At 31.5% G+C, this 15,995-nt stretch overlaps 1 protein-coding gene across 1 annotated transcript; it reads left to right on the top strand.

The window, feature by feature from the left end:
- Positions 1-3,798: 3,798 nt before the first annotated feature.
- LOC100378038 (chondroitin sulfate synthase 3-like) lies at positions 3,799-15,721 on the top strand. The gene is made up of 7 exons (XM_085506692.1): positions 3,799-3,896; positions 4,711-5,314; positions 6,587-6,704; positions 8,741-8,856; positions 11,623-11,805; positions 12,221-12,388; positions 14,477-15,721. The coding sequence occupies exons 1-7, from the start codon at positions 3,865-3,867 to the stop codon at positions 15,323-15,325; spliced, it is 2,070 nt and encodes a 689-aa protein (XP_085362818.1). The 5' UTR covers positions 3,799-3,864; the 3' UTR covers positions 15,326-15,721.
- The last annotated feature ends 274 nt before the right edge of the window (positions 15,722-15,995 follow it).

Here is a 15,995-nt window from a genome sequence, read left to right on the forward strand (position 1 = left end):
TCCTGACATTGTAAACATTGAATGAACACTGTTAGTTTAGTCGTGACATTGTAAACACGGAAAGAACACTGTTCGGTTAGTCCTGACTTTGTAAACATAAAAAGAGTACTGTTAGTTTAGTCCTGACATTGTAAACACGGAAAGAACACTGTTAGGTTAGTCCTGACATTGTAAACATGAAAAGAACACTGTTATGTTAGTCCTGACATTGTAAACATGAAATGAACACTGTTAGGTTAGTCCTGACATTGTAAACATAAAAAGAACACTGTTAGTTTAGTCCTGACATTGTAAACATGGAAAGAACACTGTTAGGTTAGTCCTGACATTGTAAACATAAAAAGAACACTGTTAGTTTAGTCCTGACATTGTAAACATGGAAAGAACACTGTTAGGTTAGTCCTGACATTGTAAACATGGAAAGAACACTGTTAGGTTAGTTCTGACATTGTAAACATAAAAAGAACACTGTTATGTTAAATCTGACATTGTAAACATGGAAAGAACACTGTTAGGTTAGTCCTGACATTGTAAACATGAAAAGAACACTGTTAGGTTAGTCCTGACATTGTAAACATGAAAAGAACACTGTTAGGTTAGTCCTGACATTGTAAACATAAAAAGAACACTGTTAGTTTAGTCCTGACATTGTAAACATGGAAAGAACACTGTTAGGTTAGTCCTGACATTGTAAACATGGAAAGAACACTGTTAGGTTAGTCCTGACATTGTAAACATAAAAAGAACACTGTTAGGTTAGTCCTGACTTTGTAAACATGAAAAAAACACTGTTATGTTAGTCCTGACATTGTAAACATGAAAAGAACACTGTTAGGTTAGTCCTGACTTTGTAAACATTGAATGAACACTGTTAGGTCAGTCCTGACTGCCCACTTACAATTCTTGACAGTACCTATATACAAAGAAAATAATGCAGGTTTTGCCAGATGTATTTTTGAAAGTAGTTTGATATTTCCTCAATATAGGTTAATGTTGAGAAATATTACTATACCTATCATATTTTCTCTATTGGAAGCATATCGTAATATAAGTGCATACATGTATAAACCATAACATTGCTTTTGTTATATACAGAGTCATTCAAATATGAAATATTAGAAAAATTAAATTACATAAGTGCATACTCTATTTCATACAAGTAACCTCTAGGCAGTTCTTCTGTCATAGAACTAATTCGTTAACACTCAAATGATAGTAATTCTACAATGTTCCTCATTTATTTACCAAATCTTGTGATGATATCACTTTTTGCACTGGAACACAAATAACGATGACATCGCTAAATTGCATGTAAACACAAAGAATGATGACATCACTAAATTGTGTGGAAACACAACACATTAAAACATTCCCATTCTTGTACACACTTTTATTAGTTATCCTCCCTATCACAAACATGGATCAGTCCTCACCATATGACATTACTTGGCAGTCGGTTTAATATTCCCTCATTAACATCTATCTTCAATTATTTGTGGGTACATGTATCGTTTTTTTATTATTATCAATAACGATTGTAAAGGTGAGATTTATTTATTTTTTAAAACATAATAGAAATCATATGAATAATAATTATGTAATGTTAACATGTATTATATTCCTAACTCTTATAACATTTAACAAATAAGCTATAAAAGAGTAAGGCTGAAAATGAGAACAAATCTCAATTTTCTCTAAATATATTACTGTACATGTAGCTGTATAGTTGTCCAAATTACAGTTTTATAGTCACTATATATAGTCTGTCATCACAGTTTCTGCTATTCACTTATCTACACCTTTATCAAGGATCAAGTATTCCCCGAAGACCACCGTTCTGAGAACAGTTTAATGCTAAGTTATTCTTACTCACTTTTAGTTCTATTCTATTCTATTCTATTCTATTCTATTCTATTCTATTCTATTCTATTCTATTCTATTCTATTCTATTCTATTCTATTCTATTCTATTCTATTCTATTCTATTCTTCAAGTCTAGTTTAGTCTAGTCTAATCTAGTTCACATGTGTATTTGTAATATCAATTACAGCTTTGATGTATGTAATAAGAATAATTAACTCATCTTGTACATACAAGTTGTACTCTGAGAGCATTCTATTTTGTGAAATATTTGATGGTCTGAACCAAGGCACTGGTACACTAGCTGCACAGTGGAGTACATGGTGTACAGTATGTATGTTAATTGCATTTGTTTTGTGGTATGAATCAGCATTGGTTATTTTGATATTACTTCATTTCTAATCATTTCTACAGTTCTATAACCAGGTTTTTTTTTTTACTCATGCCATAATATACATGTACTTTTATAGAGAAATTCAGACCTTAGTCACAATGGGATTTATTTTTTTTAAGTTCCTTTTTGTAAAATTCAATTATTTTTTTTAGCTGTAGCAAAACCAGAAAAAAGAATTGAAAACAAACTGTATGACAAAAATGTGTCAATCAAGATTTGTATAGTATACAGAAAAAGATGTGTATTCGTTTTATTATTCTTTATATGCAAACAGTAGTAAGAAAATATACTTGTAATAAAGTTACAATTCCACCTCTCTTTTGTAATTTATTTTACAATTCTATGTCAACATAGTGATCAGCATATCCTGGCTTTAAATCTAGCGTGAATTGATAGTCATTGTATTAGCTGGATTATATTTACATAGACATGTGTGTTTCAGATTCAGTCTACAAATCAATATACATGTATAACTATAAGCAATTGAATAATCGTAAATCTAGTCAATATACTGTAGAATACTTTATTTTCGCTTGGAATTTATTTTCGCTATTTTCGCTGAAGGGATGATTCCGTGAAAATAAAATCCAGCGAATATACTTTTTTTCCTATATTTCACATTAAACTTATCAAAAATCACTGAAAATAAATTCCATACAAAATGCCCAAAAAGCTTTTTCAGCGAAAATTTATACCAGCAAATATAAAGTATTCCACAGTAATATAATCTAAATATATATTAAAAATCCTTCAGATGTGAATTCAGATACTGAAACATTGTTAATACATCTGTTGCAGCTAAGCAATTATGTATTTATAGTTCAGAAGAATATTAGTGTAACTAAAAAAGAAAAAGAAATTTAAGGAAGAAAAATTGAAAATAATAAGTTTATGCATTACACAGCAGTTATCTATTTAGTATTTACAATGCAAATTGGTTTCATTATTTCATGGAGCCTATTATGTGATGAAGTGATCGAGGCATAGCACTATACGGACATGATTCTGAATTTAACCACTACCTATACGTAGTGCAAGCTATGTGTACAGGATGGAGTTACAAATAGGGCAGATAAGACACTTTGTGTAATGCTCTGTTTTTGTGCATCATTATTTTGACTTGAGTGGAAAACGTGAAACACATTTTTCAAATATTTTTTTTAGTATTGGACACTTTATGCACATGTACTGGACATTGTTTTTTGTTTTTAATTACGTACATAAATTGATGATAAACTATTATAAAATTAATTTTTGACTGGGTTTTTAATTTAATTATTTATATAACTTAGAATTTTCTTATTACAATGATAGGAAGTCTGATGTGTTTCTACAGCATGAAAATCATCATTGGATGAACTTGTCATAAGTTAAAACTACAAAATAATATATTTTTAGCAACAGCGCCACCTAGAGTGGTTTTCTCAAAATAACTACATTTAATGCAATAACACAAATGAGAACTGTGTAATAACCAAGTAATAATTTAAATTACTCCTTTATAAACAGATAATTTACTTTCTGTTACAATTTGTTTAGGCTTATTGGGTCATTTTGGTCAAATCTGGAAATAGTGTTTACTACTTTATGACCGATATTGGAAATTATTAGATGCCTGGTATTGAAAATGTCTTATTTAAAGTGTGAGTGAATGACTAAATAGTTTATTACATAATTTAAATAGTTTCTGTGGCTCTGCTCTGGAACACAATTTGTTTTCTATTCACTACCAGAACAGGTAATGTATGTAAACAACCTGACATACAGACAGACTTGATTTTCTCCCTGAACCAACTGCATAGATGAAATTTTAAATAAATTGTGTAATTGCTAAATATGATGCAAAAAATTAAAAAGTCAATACATACACTTGTATGTGTCCACTGCTTCAATTACTTATCCAATCAGGACTGGTACAGCTTAAAGTAACCATATCAAGATGTAATTTCCCCATAGTTTGTGTTTTAATGACACATTTAAGATCCCACAGAAAACTAATATATGATCACAGTAAAACACGGAAACAAACTGATGACATTTTGTAACCGAGTTTAACAATTATACTGTCGGCAAAACTTAGTTAAAAGCTCTTTCAATTTTGCTTGGCCAACAAATCTTATCGAAACCTTTTTTATTACAACGCTTATCGACCAATTTATAATTTGTCTTCAGGATTAGAAATCATAACATGTATTGTTCGATTTCTATTTTGGGTGCGTACTAAACACAATGAACCTAAGAAGTGTGTAATTTCAACAGTTTTTGATGCATGTTTACTCTACAAGTAACTCTTCAAACCATCATGCAAGCTATGGATCCATGTTTCTGTTTTATCATTGACAGTACTGGTGTATCTTATTAGTATAAGTTGAATAACAGCTGTGTCTCTGGTCATTTAACTTTCTGAATTAACGCTCAACTTTGTTTAACCATGTTTGTAAATGTAATGTATTACAGATGTAGATTGTGGACAACTATGAAGAAAAAGAAACGGAAAGTTTACAGAAGCAGGATACTACATGGTCATATTGTCGGAGGACACTCTTTATTACAAGATAGGACGTTTATGTCAATTATTGCAGGCATTTTGATGGGAGTTGGTGTCTCTACCTTATTCCTTATAGAAACAATACCCATGGTGCAGTTCAGTTTACCACAATCTTTGCTGTCTGAAGACTATCTAGGAATTCGCCATGAAAGTTCGGATACTGTCAATACTGAAATAAAAATGAGGGAACCACTTTATATTGGTGTTCTCTCAGCGGGGAAATTTCTATCAACACGAGCTACTGCATGTAACAGAACATGGGGACAAAGTGTGTCTAAACTGGAGTTCTTTAGTGCCACCGGTGACTGGAATACATATCATCTACCGATAGTCAACTTACCCGGTGTTGACGATAATGTATATCCTCCACAGCTGAAGGCATTCAGAATGTTGGAATATATTTGTCAGAATCATATAAATGATTATAATTGGTTTGTTCGAGCAGATGACGATGTTTATATTAAAGTGGATGAATTATTACATTTTTTACAAGGAATTGACCACAGTAAAAAGGTAGGTGTTTAATGTTTGGAATATATACCACAGTAAAAAGATATGTGTATAATGTTCCTCAATGCTAAGAAATGACTCCGAAGACCAAATGTTAGCTAAGAGCAGAAGGAATGTGAGCATCAGTCAATTGCCGTCAATTGCCGTTGCAGACACTGTAAAAAGGTGTATCAATGTCTACTAGCACTGACTGTAGAAGTCATTTACCAGATTCTGTCAATACAATAAATTGACCAATTGTTCTGAATATTGCTTTCAATACAATGAATCCAGCATATTTGTGCAAATCCATCTGCTGCTAATGCCATTTAATTTTTCACATTCATTTTGGCTATACATGAAGGCTTTCACCACGTAATGTGTTAATAGCACAGAATTTAGAAGATGTACTTTTATTGATTGAAGTGTGAATCATCTTTGTCAGTAGGAAGCATTCACATTCTGTTGTACATATAGGTTTTAGTGATATAAGTTGTTATATGAGAACATTTACACGTTGGTAGTTGATTGATGCCATGAAGTCATGAAGGTATTCAGTGTTTGGATCAATCCTGTATATCCAACTATGTGCGGTACTCGCACAAACCCATTGATGCATTTTGATTATACAAAACTTTTATTTCTTCACTTTATTTTAAATAATATACATTTGTTAATAATAATAATATTTATTAACCCATAATCTCCCAGAGAAGATAAAAATGGTCATACATGTACATAACAAAAATAATAAGAAAAAAACAAAAAACACAAAGTTCCAAACTCATTCAAGACACAGTCACTGGTATCAAGACTGGTCTTAATGAACTGCTTACTACTGGTTCTAAAATTATTTATATGAATTTCTGCTTTATTAATGTGCCCTATATGCTGGACAATTCATAACAAAGTGTTTTTCATTTTCAACTTTGTTTGTATACATTGGTCACATGTTCTAGAATTAACTGCAATCTGTTTATGTCTGTCAGTTTCAATTTTAAGACAATGATAACTAACTCTAAATGTATTTAAGATTATATACATAGCTGAATATTAGTGATATTATAAATGCTTGAAAACAGTTGAAGTGTGTATTAATCATACTTCGCAATATCTTGTATATAAAGTACACAACTGATGAAGAATTAAAGACAATGTCTCGCTATGAAGTTTCTTGTCACAGCATGGCTGCCATCTTGGAAATATTGCATAATTATCGTGAAGATACTGCACCAATACACCACACTGACTTGTGGAGACACTCCAACATGTATGATAATATATTTCATTTTTTAGGTATACATTGGGCAGCCTGGATATGGTTTACCTGAAGTTAGACATCAACTCGGGCTTAATGGATGTAATTTTTGTATGGGTGGACCCGGTGTTGTGTTTAGTCGAATGGCCCTACTAGGTTGGTATCTCATATAGGGTACATACAACTTAAATTGATGTAAAATAACACTGGGTACATACAACATAACTTTTATGTAATCTGACACTGAGTACATACCACATAACTTGATGTAACATAATACTTAGGTACATACTACATAACTTGATGTAACATAACACTAGACACACAATACATAACTTGATGTAACATAACACTAGACACACAATACATAACTTGATGTAACATAACACTAGGCACATACTACATAACTTGATGTAACATAACACTAGGCACATAATACATAACTTGATGTAACATAACACTAGGCGCATAGTACATAACTTAATGTAACATAACACTAGGCACATAGTACATAACTTGATGTAACATAACACTTAGGTACATACAACATAACTTTTATGTAATCTGACACTGAGTACATACCACATAACTTGATGTAACATAATACTTAGGTACATACTACATAACTTGATGTAACATAACACTAGACACACAATACATAACTTGATGTAACATAACACTAGACACACAATACATAACTTGATGTAACATAACACTAGGCACATACTACATAACTTGATGTAACATAACACTAGGCACATAATACATAACTTGATGTAACATAACACTAGGCGCATAGTACATAACTTAATGTAACATAACACTAGGCACATAGTACATAACTTGATGTAACATAACACTTAGGTACACACTACATAACTTGATTCAACATAACACTAGGCATATACTACATAACTTGATGTAACATAACACTAGGCACATATTACATAACTTGATGTTACATAACACTAGGCACATACTACATAACTTGATGTAACATAACACTAGGCACATACTACATAACTTGATTCAACATAACACTATGCACATAGTACATAACTTGATGTAACATAACACTAGGCACATAGTACATAACTCAATGTAACATAACACTAGGCACATAATACACAACTTGATGTAACATAACAATAGGCACATAATACATAACTTGATGTAACATAACACTATTCACATAGTACATACATTATCGTGGATGCTTATCCACGTATGTGTTTCTTGATTCAATTATATTTGTTGTTGTTTAATTATAGTTATTATTTTTCATTCGTATTTAGTTTGTATCGATAGACAATCATTTTCTGTATTTGTTCGTTTTCGGTTCATTCGATTCCAAGCATTATTCTCTGAGTTATGTCTGTTAGAAGCCGTTTCATGCTTCATTTCACCTCACAATACATGTATTCCTATGACAAAGAAGCACAAATCAATTTATTGTAAGCCATTTACGTAATGTTCACAAACATGCCTTTATCACAGCAAACGCAATAGAAGTCGCAACTTTGTAGCGGATTAAGCCGAAATGTTTATTCTATAGTGACCTTCTCACATGGCACACCAATCATAGTTTTTCCCCCCAATTTTATAATCCGCGATGTAGTCCTATTAACCCTATATAAAGGGTGTTTTAGTGCATGTTTAGGGTGGATTGTTCTAATTGCACTTTGATGCCAGACTTCCATTCCGAAATAAACGAAGTATTACAGTCTATCACAGTCTCTTACTTGTGTTACCATCACACAATCACAGTGCTCACAGTTTTTTTGGACCTGATCGAATGTGTGCGATAGACAGCCACATACATGTAACTCAATGTAACATAACACTTAGGCACATAATACACAACTTGATGTAACATAACATCTGGCACATACCAAATAAATTGATGACAATTAATCAACACCAGGAACATACCACATACCTTGGTCTAAAATAACACTAGGCACATACTTATGTACAGTTGATGTAAAATAACTCTAGGCGCATACCACCTAACTTGATGTAAAATAACTCTAGGCGCATACCACCTAACTTGATGTAAAATAACTCTAGGCGCATACCACCTAACTTGATGTAACATGATACTACCTTGATATAACATAACACTAGGCACATACTACATAACTTGATGTAATATAATTCTTATATTTCTGGTTTTGTTTTTCATCCAAAAGGATTATGTCCCCATATTAATGATTGTTTATCTGATGTGGTATCCAAGGAAGATGATGTAGAGATTGGTAGATGCGTTACTAAGCACCTTGGTATCCAGTGTACTAGGTCTTGGCAGGTATGGTAATGCAAGTTTCTATGTTTCATGAATATGTTTTGAGTACTTGTTACACTCCACCAAACTGTAATGTAATCACGGCCACTCCGGTTGCATACTGCATACATGTGTGTTTGCATTTTGAATTGCTTAACCACAAGTCACCACCAGACATTGTCGCTCAAATTTTTCTGCAGTTTTTTTTTATATTCTTCAATATTTCTAGAAATGAACCCCAATTTTGGAGCCAATAGACAAAATTTGAGTCAATTTTCAGTTTTTACTCAATTAATTTGGCCATTTTTTGGCCCAATCTTCTGAAGAAAATGGCAGACTATAAACAGAACTATTTTGTAAATTTGTGATGGAAAGAGGGAACTGGTGGTGAAAAGGTTAAGACAGTTGATTAGAATTTACTTGTCAACCACCATAATCAATATAGTACTGTATTGGGTGTATCCTAGTTAGTTAAAGCACCGCAGTCACTGAATGCCTGTAAAATGTTTTGAATGTATGTTCTGGCGCTATGGAAACTTCTTCGGCCATGTATTTGTGATGTACAATATATGGTTATCCACAGTATACGATTATGTACAATATATGGTTATCCACAGTATATGATTATGTACAATATATGGTTATCCACAGTATACGATTATGTACAATATATGGTTATCCACAGTATACGATTATGTACAATATATGGTTATCCACAGTATACGATTATGTACAATATATGGTTATCCACAATATATGATTATGTACAATATATGGTTATCCACAGTATACGATTATGTACAATATATGGTTATCCACAATATATGATTATGTACAATATATGGTTATCCACAGTATACGATTATGTACAATATATGGTTATCCACAGTATACGATTATGTACAATATATGGTTATCCACAGTATACGATTATGTACAATATATGGTTATCCACAGTATATGATTATGTACAATATATCCGATTTTCATAAAACTGACCATTAATTATAGACTTAAAGGTAAATATATAATATGGGTTTGTAGGAATGAAAGTCAAAATGGAATATTCAAAATAAGTTGAGTCGGCTTGTTCACTGCTGAGAAAGTTGGTATGACTTGATGCACAAACACAAATGTTGTGATTTACTTCATATTTACACTTATTTTGTTTAGAAATGTGAATTTCATTTTATCAAATTACAATTTTGTTTTTCAAAATCACTTTATCGAAGTACCGGTATGTGAATTAACACAGCTAATCTTTGTGAGTTAGTTATAGAGGGCGCCCTTTCATAAATCACATCATAACACATTCAATAACATGAATGAGTTGCAGGCACCATTTTTATTTGCAATCACATGTTTTTTCTACTCTGCCGATATTATAGATGATTAGAAAGAGATATGAGGTTTTGTTGGTCTTAAACATTGTTGTCTCTGGAGTAATCTCTTTCTAGTTGTTACTAAAACTTAAACAGTATTTATCCGTTATCATATTTAAACTTGGATATTTCATTATCCAGTTTGCACTCTAGGCCAAGTTCAATTTTGGAATGTGTTATATGTATATTTTTCATGATACTTGTGAAATTTAAAATTGCTCTTTATTTGTATTTACACTAACTGTATCAATTTTTTATTGATCATCTTCAAACACAGTAACTTTATCAACAACAATAAAATGTCAATAAATTTCTATTTTAGCATGTATAATTTGCAAGATAGGAGTTAAAATTTACTTAAAACCAAACATTTGTAAAGCATTAAATTGACAGAATAAAGCCATTTATATTGCTGATCATGAGATCCAGATGTTAGTAATATGATCTCCAATATCTACTATTAGATAGCAGTAACTCCATAAGTTTTATTCAATATGTAGAACATTGTTCTCTCTAAAGCTTTCAGGGTATTGGGGCTTATATACTATTCATCAATCGTGTTTGTTTTTTATTAGTTTAGTGTAGAACCATACAGTCTAAGATAGATGAAATTGTGGAGAACCCAAAAAATCACAAATCTGTGATCAGTAAGAATTTTAGAAGCCAATAAATTACAAATCTATGCCAAATAATTTCTTGTTTTTAGAGTATTAATTAATGAACATGAATATTAATATATTTTTTATATAATTATTATGACCTCATTGTCCATTGTTTCAGAATTGCTCACCCAACCCAGAATATCCATGCATAATTTTGTTTAGATACAAATGTAAGTGTAATGTTTCAGAACTTTAATTCTGACATTTACCTTGTAAAACAAAGATCGAACCAGGCCCCAAATACATTGTTAGTTTGCATCCATTTTGAATTCTAAATATGCAGATTCTCAATGAGCAGGGTTGTAATAGTTAGAATTTGTAAACAATACCCATTACAGAAAGTTGAAGACGAGTTACACTTTCTTTTAGTTTGCCCACGATATCAAACAGAAATGATTTTATTTCCAATATTTTATTCCCCAAAGAAATCATTACCAACCTGCAAAAATTCACATATTTAATGAAAAGTAATGACAGAAATATAATAAAACTTTTTATAATTAAACTAATAGAAAATTTTTACTTCTAAGAATGCAATAAAGTTATTATTATTATTATTATTATTATTATTATTATTATTAGTTACGCTATATTTTCATGGAAATAATAAAACATTGCATACTGCCCTCAATTGGTGCACTGAGAGAATACTGCACCAGATATTTCGTCAGTTTGATGATTATTTTAATCCGAGATGTTATTTGTTTGTTATCATTTGTTATTTACGTGTTTATGGTGTTTTTTAGTTTTTAGATATGTTTTATCATGCCTACAAGACAGACTATGATGGAGAAAAGCCATTCACTGGAAATCTGCTTGAAAATCCACATGTTGTTAAATCACTGACGTTACACCATGCAAAAGAACCAGCCATTATGTATCATATACATCGATATTATATCAGTGAACAAGTCAACAGATCAGTACAGGTATGGCATTATTTTGGAAATTTAATATGTTGTAAAGGTAACTCAAATTTTTGTTGGATAGCATATGAAGTACATAACACATGGGAAAGTAAATTTTATAAAAAAAAAAGCACATGTGTGTGTCACAGTGTAAGGCCTGCTTATCGCAATTGAGAGGGCCACCCACAGAACTCACACTTGACAGGGGGTTCTTTCACTGCTAGAATGGGCTAGACAAGACAATAGTACTGGAAATGAAATACACATACACCAAAATATCAAGTTAAAGCTCTTGGATTTAATACCTCTCAAAGTAATTACAAGAAACAAAGCACAGACAAATACAATGAATAAATAATTTCCATTCCAATAATTCTTGTATGGGAAAATAAAGAACTGAACTGAACTGAGTTGTATATTTTATAAAATTTTATAGGAAATATCAGAACTGAGTGACTCACTGAATGCTATGCATGTACTGGTAAACAACTTAAAAGATGACACTGGCACTGATCATGACTGGGTATCATTCAGTTCACATTACATATACAGACCACCTAATACAGATAAACACAGTGGTCAGGTCACAATCCATATACAAAAGGTAAGATAATCAATCACCTGGTATTCTCAGATTATTTGTACATGTTTAATAAAAGCATATATTTCTGATGAGACAATTTATTATTTGTATATTTGCTACCTCTTACAGTCATTTAATTTCTCTACAATTTTTAGCTTTTTTTGGTCAATCAACTTGTTTTCATAATTCATCATACTTGTTATGCTGTGAGCACTCCTCAGAAATCTCATTAAATCACAATTTATATATTTTTTGTGAATACCTTACTCGTCTTACTTTGCGTCCGGGGTACTCAGCTACAAAAATCATGTGCTTACCCAAATACCTCCCTTGAAAAAGTGTGGAAATGACTATTTTATATCACCATGTGACAAATTGAAGGGAATATTTTGTTTTTTGGGGGAAAAAATTGCCAAATCATTGCATCGTCATTATTTACAACAATGAAGAAACAGAAATGGTCATAAAAAATATGAACATTTTATTACAATATTAATTACGTACCACCAGATTTTTTGTGGTTACAAATATTAGTCTGTTGGAACACTTCATCATTATCTGTATTGTCAAATGTGTTGGATTGTACACATATTACTAATGCAAAGCTCTTTCCACCATGATGTTTTCTTGTATGATTTGACCTGCAACAATGTGTTTTGACCTGATAGGTCCAGTCAGTTCTTAGTCAATCAGATTGCTGTGTTGTATCAACACAATTTTACAGGAATTCCTGAGGCATTCTGGTTATGCATTATAGAAGTGAATTATCAATGTTGAAGTACCATCTGTTGGAATTGATTTTGGTGAAAAAACAGCATGAATTTTTTTTAAAAATTGGTAATTTTTGAAAGATGAACTGAATATAAAGTATTTACCGTCTTTAACTTTTGTTTTAACAGGTCATTTTCAAAGTTTATTGCATTGTTACCATGGTCTATGCATTCACAACATTTTCACGGCAATCAATATCCACACTGAATTATATAAATTCGGTTATGGTATTCAAAAAAGTAAATCAATGATCAAAGACCAGGTTTTAGACAGTCAAATTTTGGGCATTTTGGAGAAAATGGGCGCTTAGCCGAACTTGACCCTTGAAATAGAAATGTCCCAAAAAGTGGGGTGTGGGCTTGTAGCCAAGCCAAGTTCGGTACTATTGAAAAAAGGGCATTGTTCTACTATATATAGCATCATTAAGATACTTGGTCAATGATTACCAAATATGTCAGTAATATTGACATAGGTATTGTATTCTGATTCCTAGATCTGCATCAAGTGTTGCCATTAGCCTGATTGTTTTGATACCTAAGTTCCTCATATTAAAAAATTTTGAAATTTTTAGCCCTGCTTTCAACAAGTCAACTTTATATTTTTGACTTCTTTTTTAAAAACCACCAGCTGTATGGGCTTCATACTTACAACAATTGCACCTATTGTTGTTCTCTCTCAAATTTGTTCATTTGGTAAAGATGAGTTTCTCTATTAATAGTGAATATTTTGGTCATTTTTCCTATTGCAAACTGCTACCCTGATTGCATTGATATGTGTAGGTTCCTTCAGTAGTCTTATGTAAGATTTGTTATTTTAGTGAATATTTTGGTCATTTTTGAAAAAAAAGTGATTTTTGACATCTTTTTTGATAACTTTCTGTCAAATTGGTTTGTTATTTTTTATATATAGGCACATTAGGTGGACCTCTGTCAGATAGACTTGATTCATTACTCTGTCAGATAGACTTGATTCATTACTCTGTCAGATTATTTTATTTAATGTTGATAACTTCAAATTTCTAAATTTAGTTTATATTCTTGTTATACTGATTTGATATTTCTTTCTAATTATGCATCTCAAACAGCAAAACTCAATCAGTCGATTGGCTGTTCAAATATTGTCCCCATTGACTTAAGCTTCAAATGGTGGCCATTTTGAATTAAAAATATGTAAAACCTGTTTTTGTGATGCTCTACTTTTGTGTCCAATTCTTGTGGGTTAGCCTTTCTTATGTTAAGTTTGTAAATTAATTTATAACTAGTGTTTATTTCACCTGAATATGACCAAAATATTGTGGATTATATTCTAAATTTGCTTTTATAATTTTTCTTCTTACAGATTGTCAAGAAAGCTTTGCATTATTTACAGAATGAACAAGGAATCAATTTAACCTTAAGTCATTTCATTGGAGGTTATTATAGTGTGCATTTCAAACATATAGAATATCTGATTGACTTCAAGTTCACAAACCACCAACCAGATGCACTATCGTCATCGCTTGTTAAATGTGTACATCTCATTGAAACACTGAAATATCCACAAAATGAAAGAATTATATCGGATGTGAACAGAAATTTGCATGTAAATTTTGTTATTGTTGGGGAGCATAACAGTCTGACCCAGTTTTTGGAGAGCTTTGAGACAATGGAACTGAAGTGGCAAACGTCTATAGTCAACATCCTATTTGTGGATGCATCACCGCAGGCTACATCTTTGGAAGCTACATCATCAGAAAAAAACTTAAATTTAATTATTGCCAAGTTTAAAAACAAACATACCAACTTAAATTTCCAAAGTCTTGAACAAAATGTGAACCAGTTAAATGGTTATTTAGCTGGATTTCAGTACTTAAATGTTGCAAATAGAGATACTTTGTTTTTATTTGGTCATACAAATATACACCACATTGTATGGAGTCACTGTCTTACTAATACAATCAAAGGAAAACAGATTTATTTACCAGTTCCATGGTATGATAAACAAGAAGTGCACCTAGTGGATGAGCAGCACATGCAAAGTATGTTTACATTTTGTGCATATGGTTCTGATGTGAGTAAAGCAAACATATTCACTGATAAATACAGCCAGCAACTTAATGCACATCAAGTCATTGAACAATTTACAAAACAACAAATATTTGTGTTTCAAGCATATGAACCTGTATTTTTTTCAACCCCAATCAGGTAACATTTTAACCCCAATCATGTAACATTTCAACCCCACTTAGGTAACATTTTAACCCCAGTCAGGCAACAGTTGTCTCAATTGAATACCAAGTCAAATAACATCATCATTTGTATAACCAATAAACAGAAGCATTTTATCCCATTAGATGATCAAGACTTGCTGTCAATGTGTAATTATGTCTATTTGAACCAAAAAACATAAAGTACATAAAAAGATGTTGGGTTTATACCAAGTGTTATACTAATGGAACAATGGTGTCTCACTAAATTAAACAACATTAAAAATGTATTTTTTGACAATTTGCAACAAATACAACATTTCCATCTTTATCTTCAAACTAAATTTATGATGTAAATAATGTGGAATTAATGCCAAAATAAAGATTCACAGAAAGTATATGGTCATTTATGGTGTATTGATTTCTATTTTAATTAGTGACAAATTCCATTTGTGTTTCCTTATAGAGTTTTGAGTTTTTCACAACTTTGCAATATATTGTTCAACTTTCCATCCAACTTCTTTCAGTTTGCAACCAAATCTCAAATATTCTACCCACCTTTTTTGACTTTCCAATTTACTTCTGTCCTTTCTTCTACCTATGCTCAGCTTTCCACACACTTTCTTGACTTTCCCGCTTCTGTCCATTCTGCAACCTATGCTCAGCTTTTCA

This window comes from Saccoglossus kowalevskii, chromosome 13 (assembly GCF_978046115.1).
Source record: "Saccoglossus kowalevskii chromosome 13, keSacKowa6.1, whole genome shotgun sequence".
Classification (NCBI taxonomy): domain Eukaryota; kingdom Metazoa; phylum Hemichordata; class Enteropneusta; family Harrimaniidae; genus Saccoglossus; species Saccoglossus kowalevskii.

Excerpts from the sequence above, each read along its gene's own strand:
- LOC100378038 (XM_085506692.1), top strand. The coding sequence starts at position 3,865 with ATGCCTGGTATTGAAAATGTCTTATTTAAAGT. Across the intron at positions 8,857-11,622 it reads AGTGTACTAGGTCTTGGCAG|TTTTTAGATATGTTTTATCA; the intron begins GTATGGTAATGC and ends GGTGTTTTTTAG. Across the intron at positions 11,806-12,220 it reads AAGTCAACAGATCAGTACAG|GAAATATCAGAACTGAGTGA; the intron begins GTATGGCATTAT and ends AAAATTTTATAG.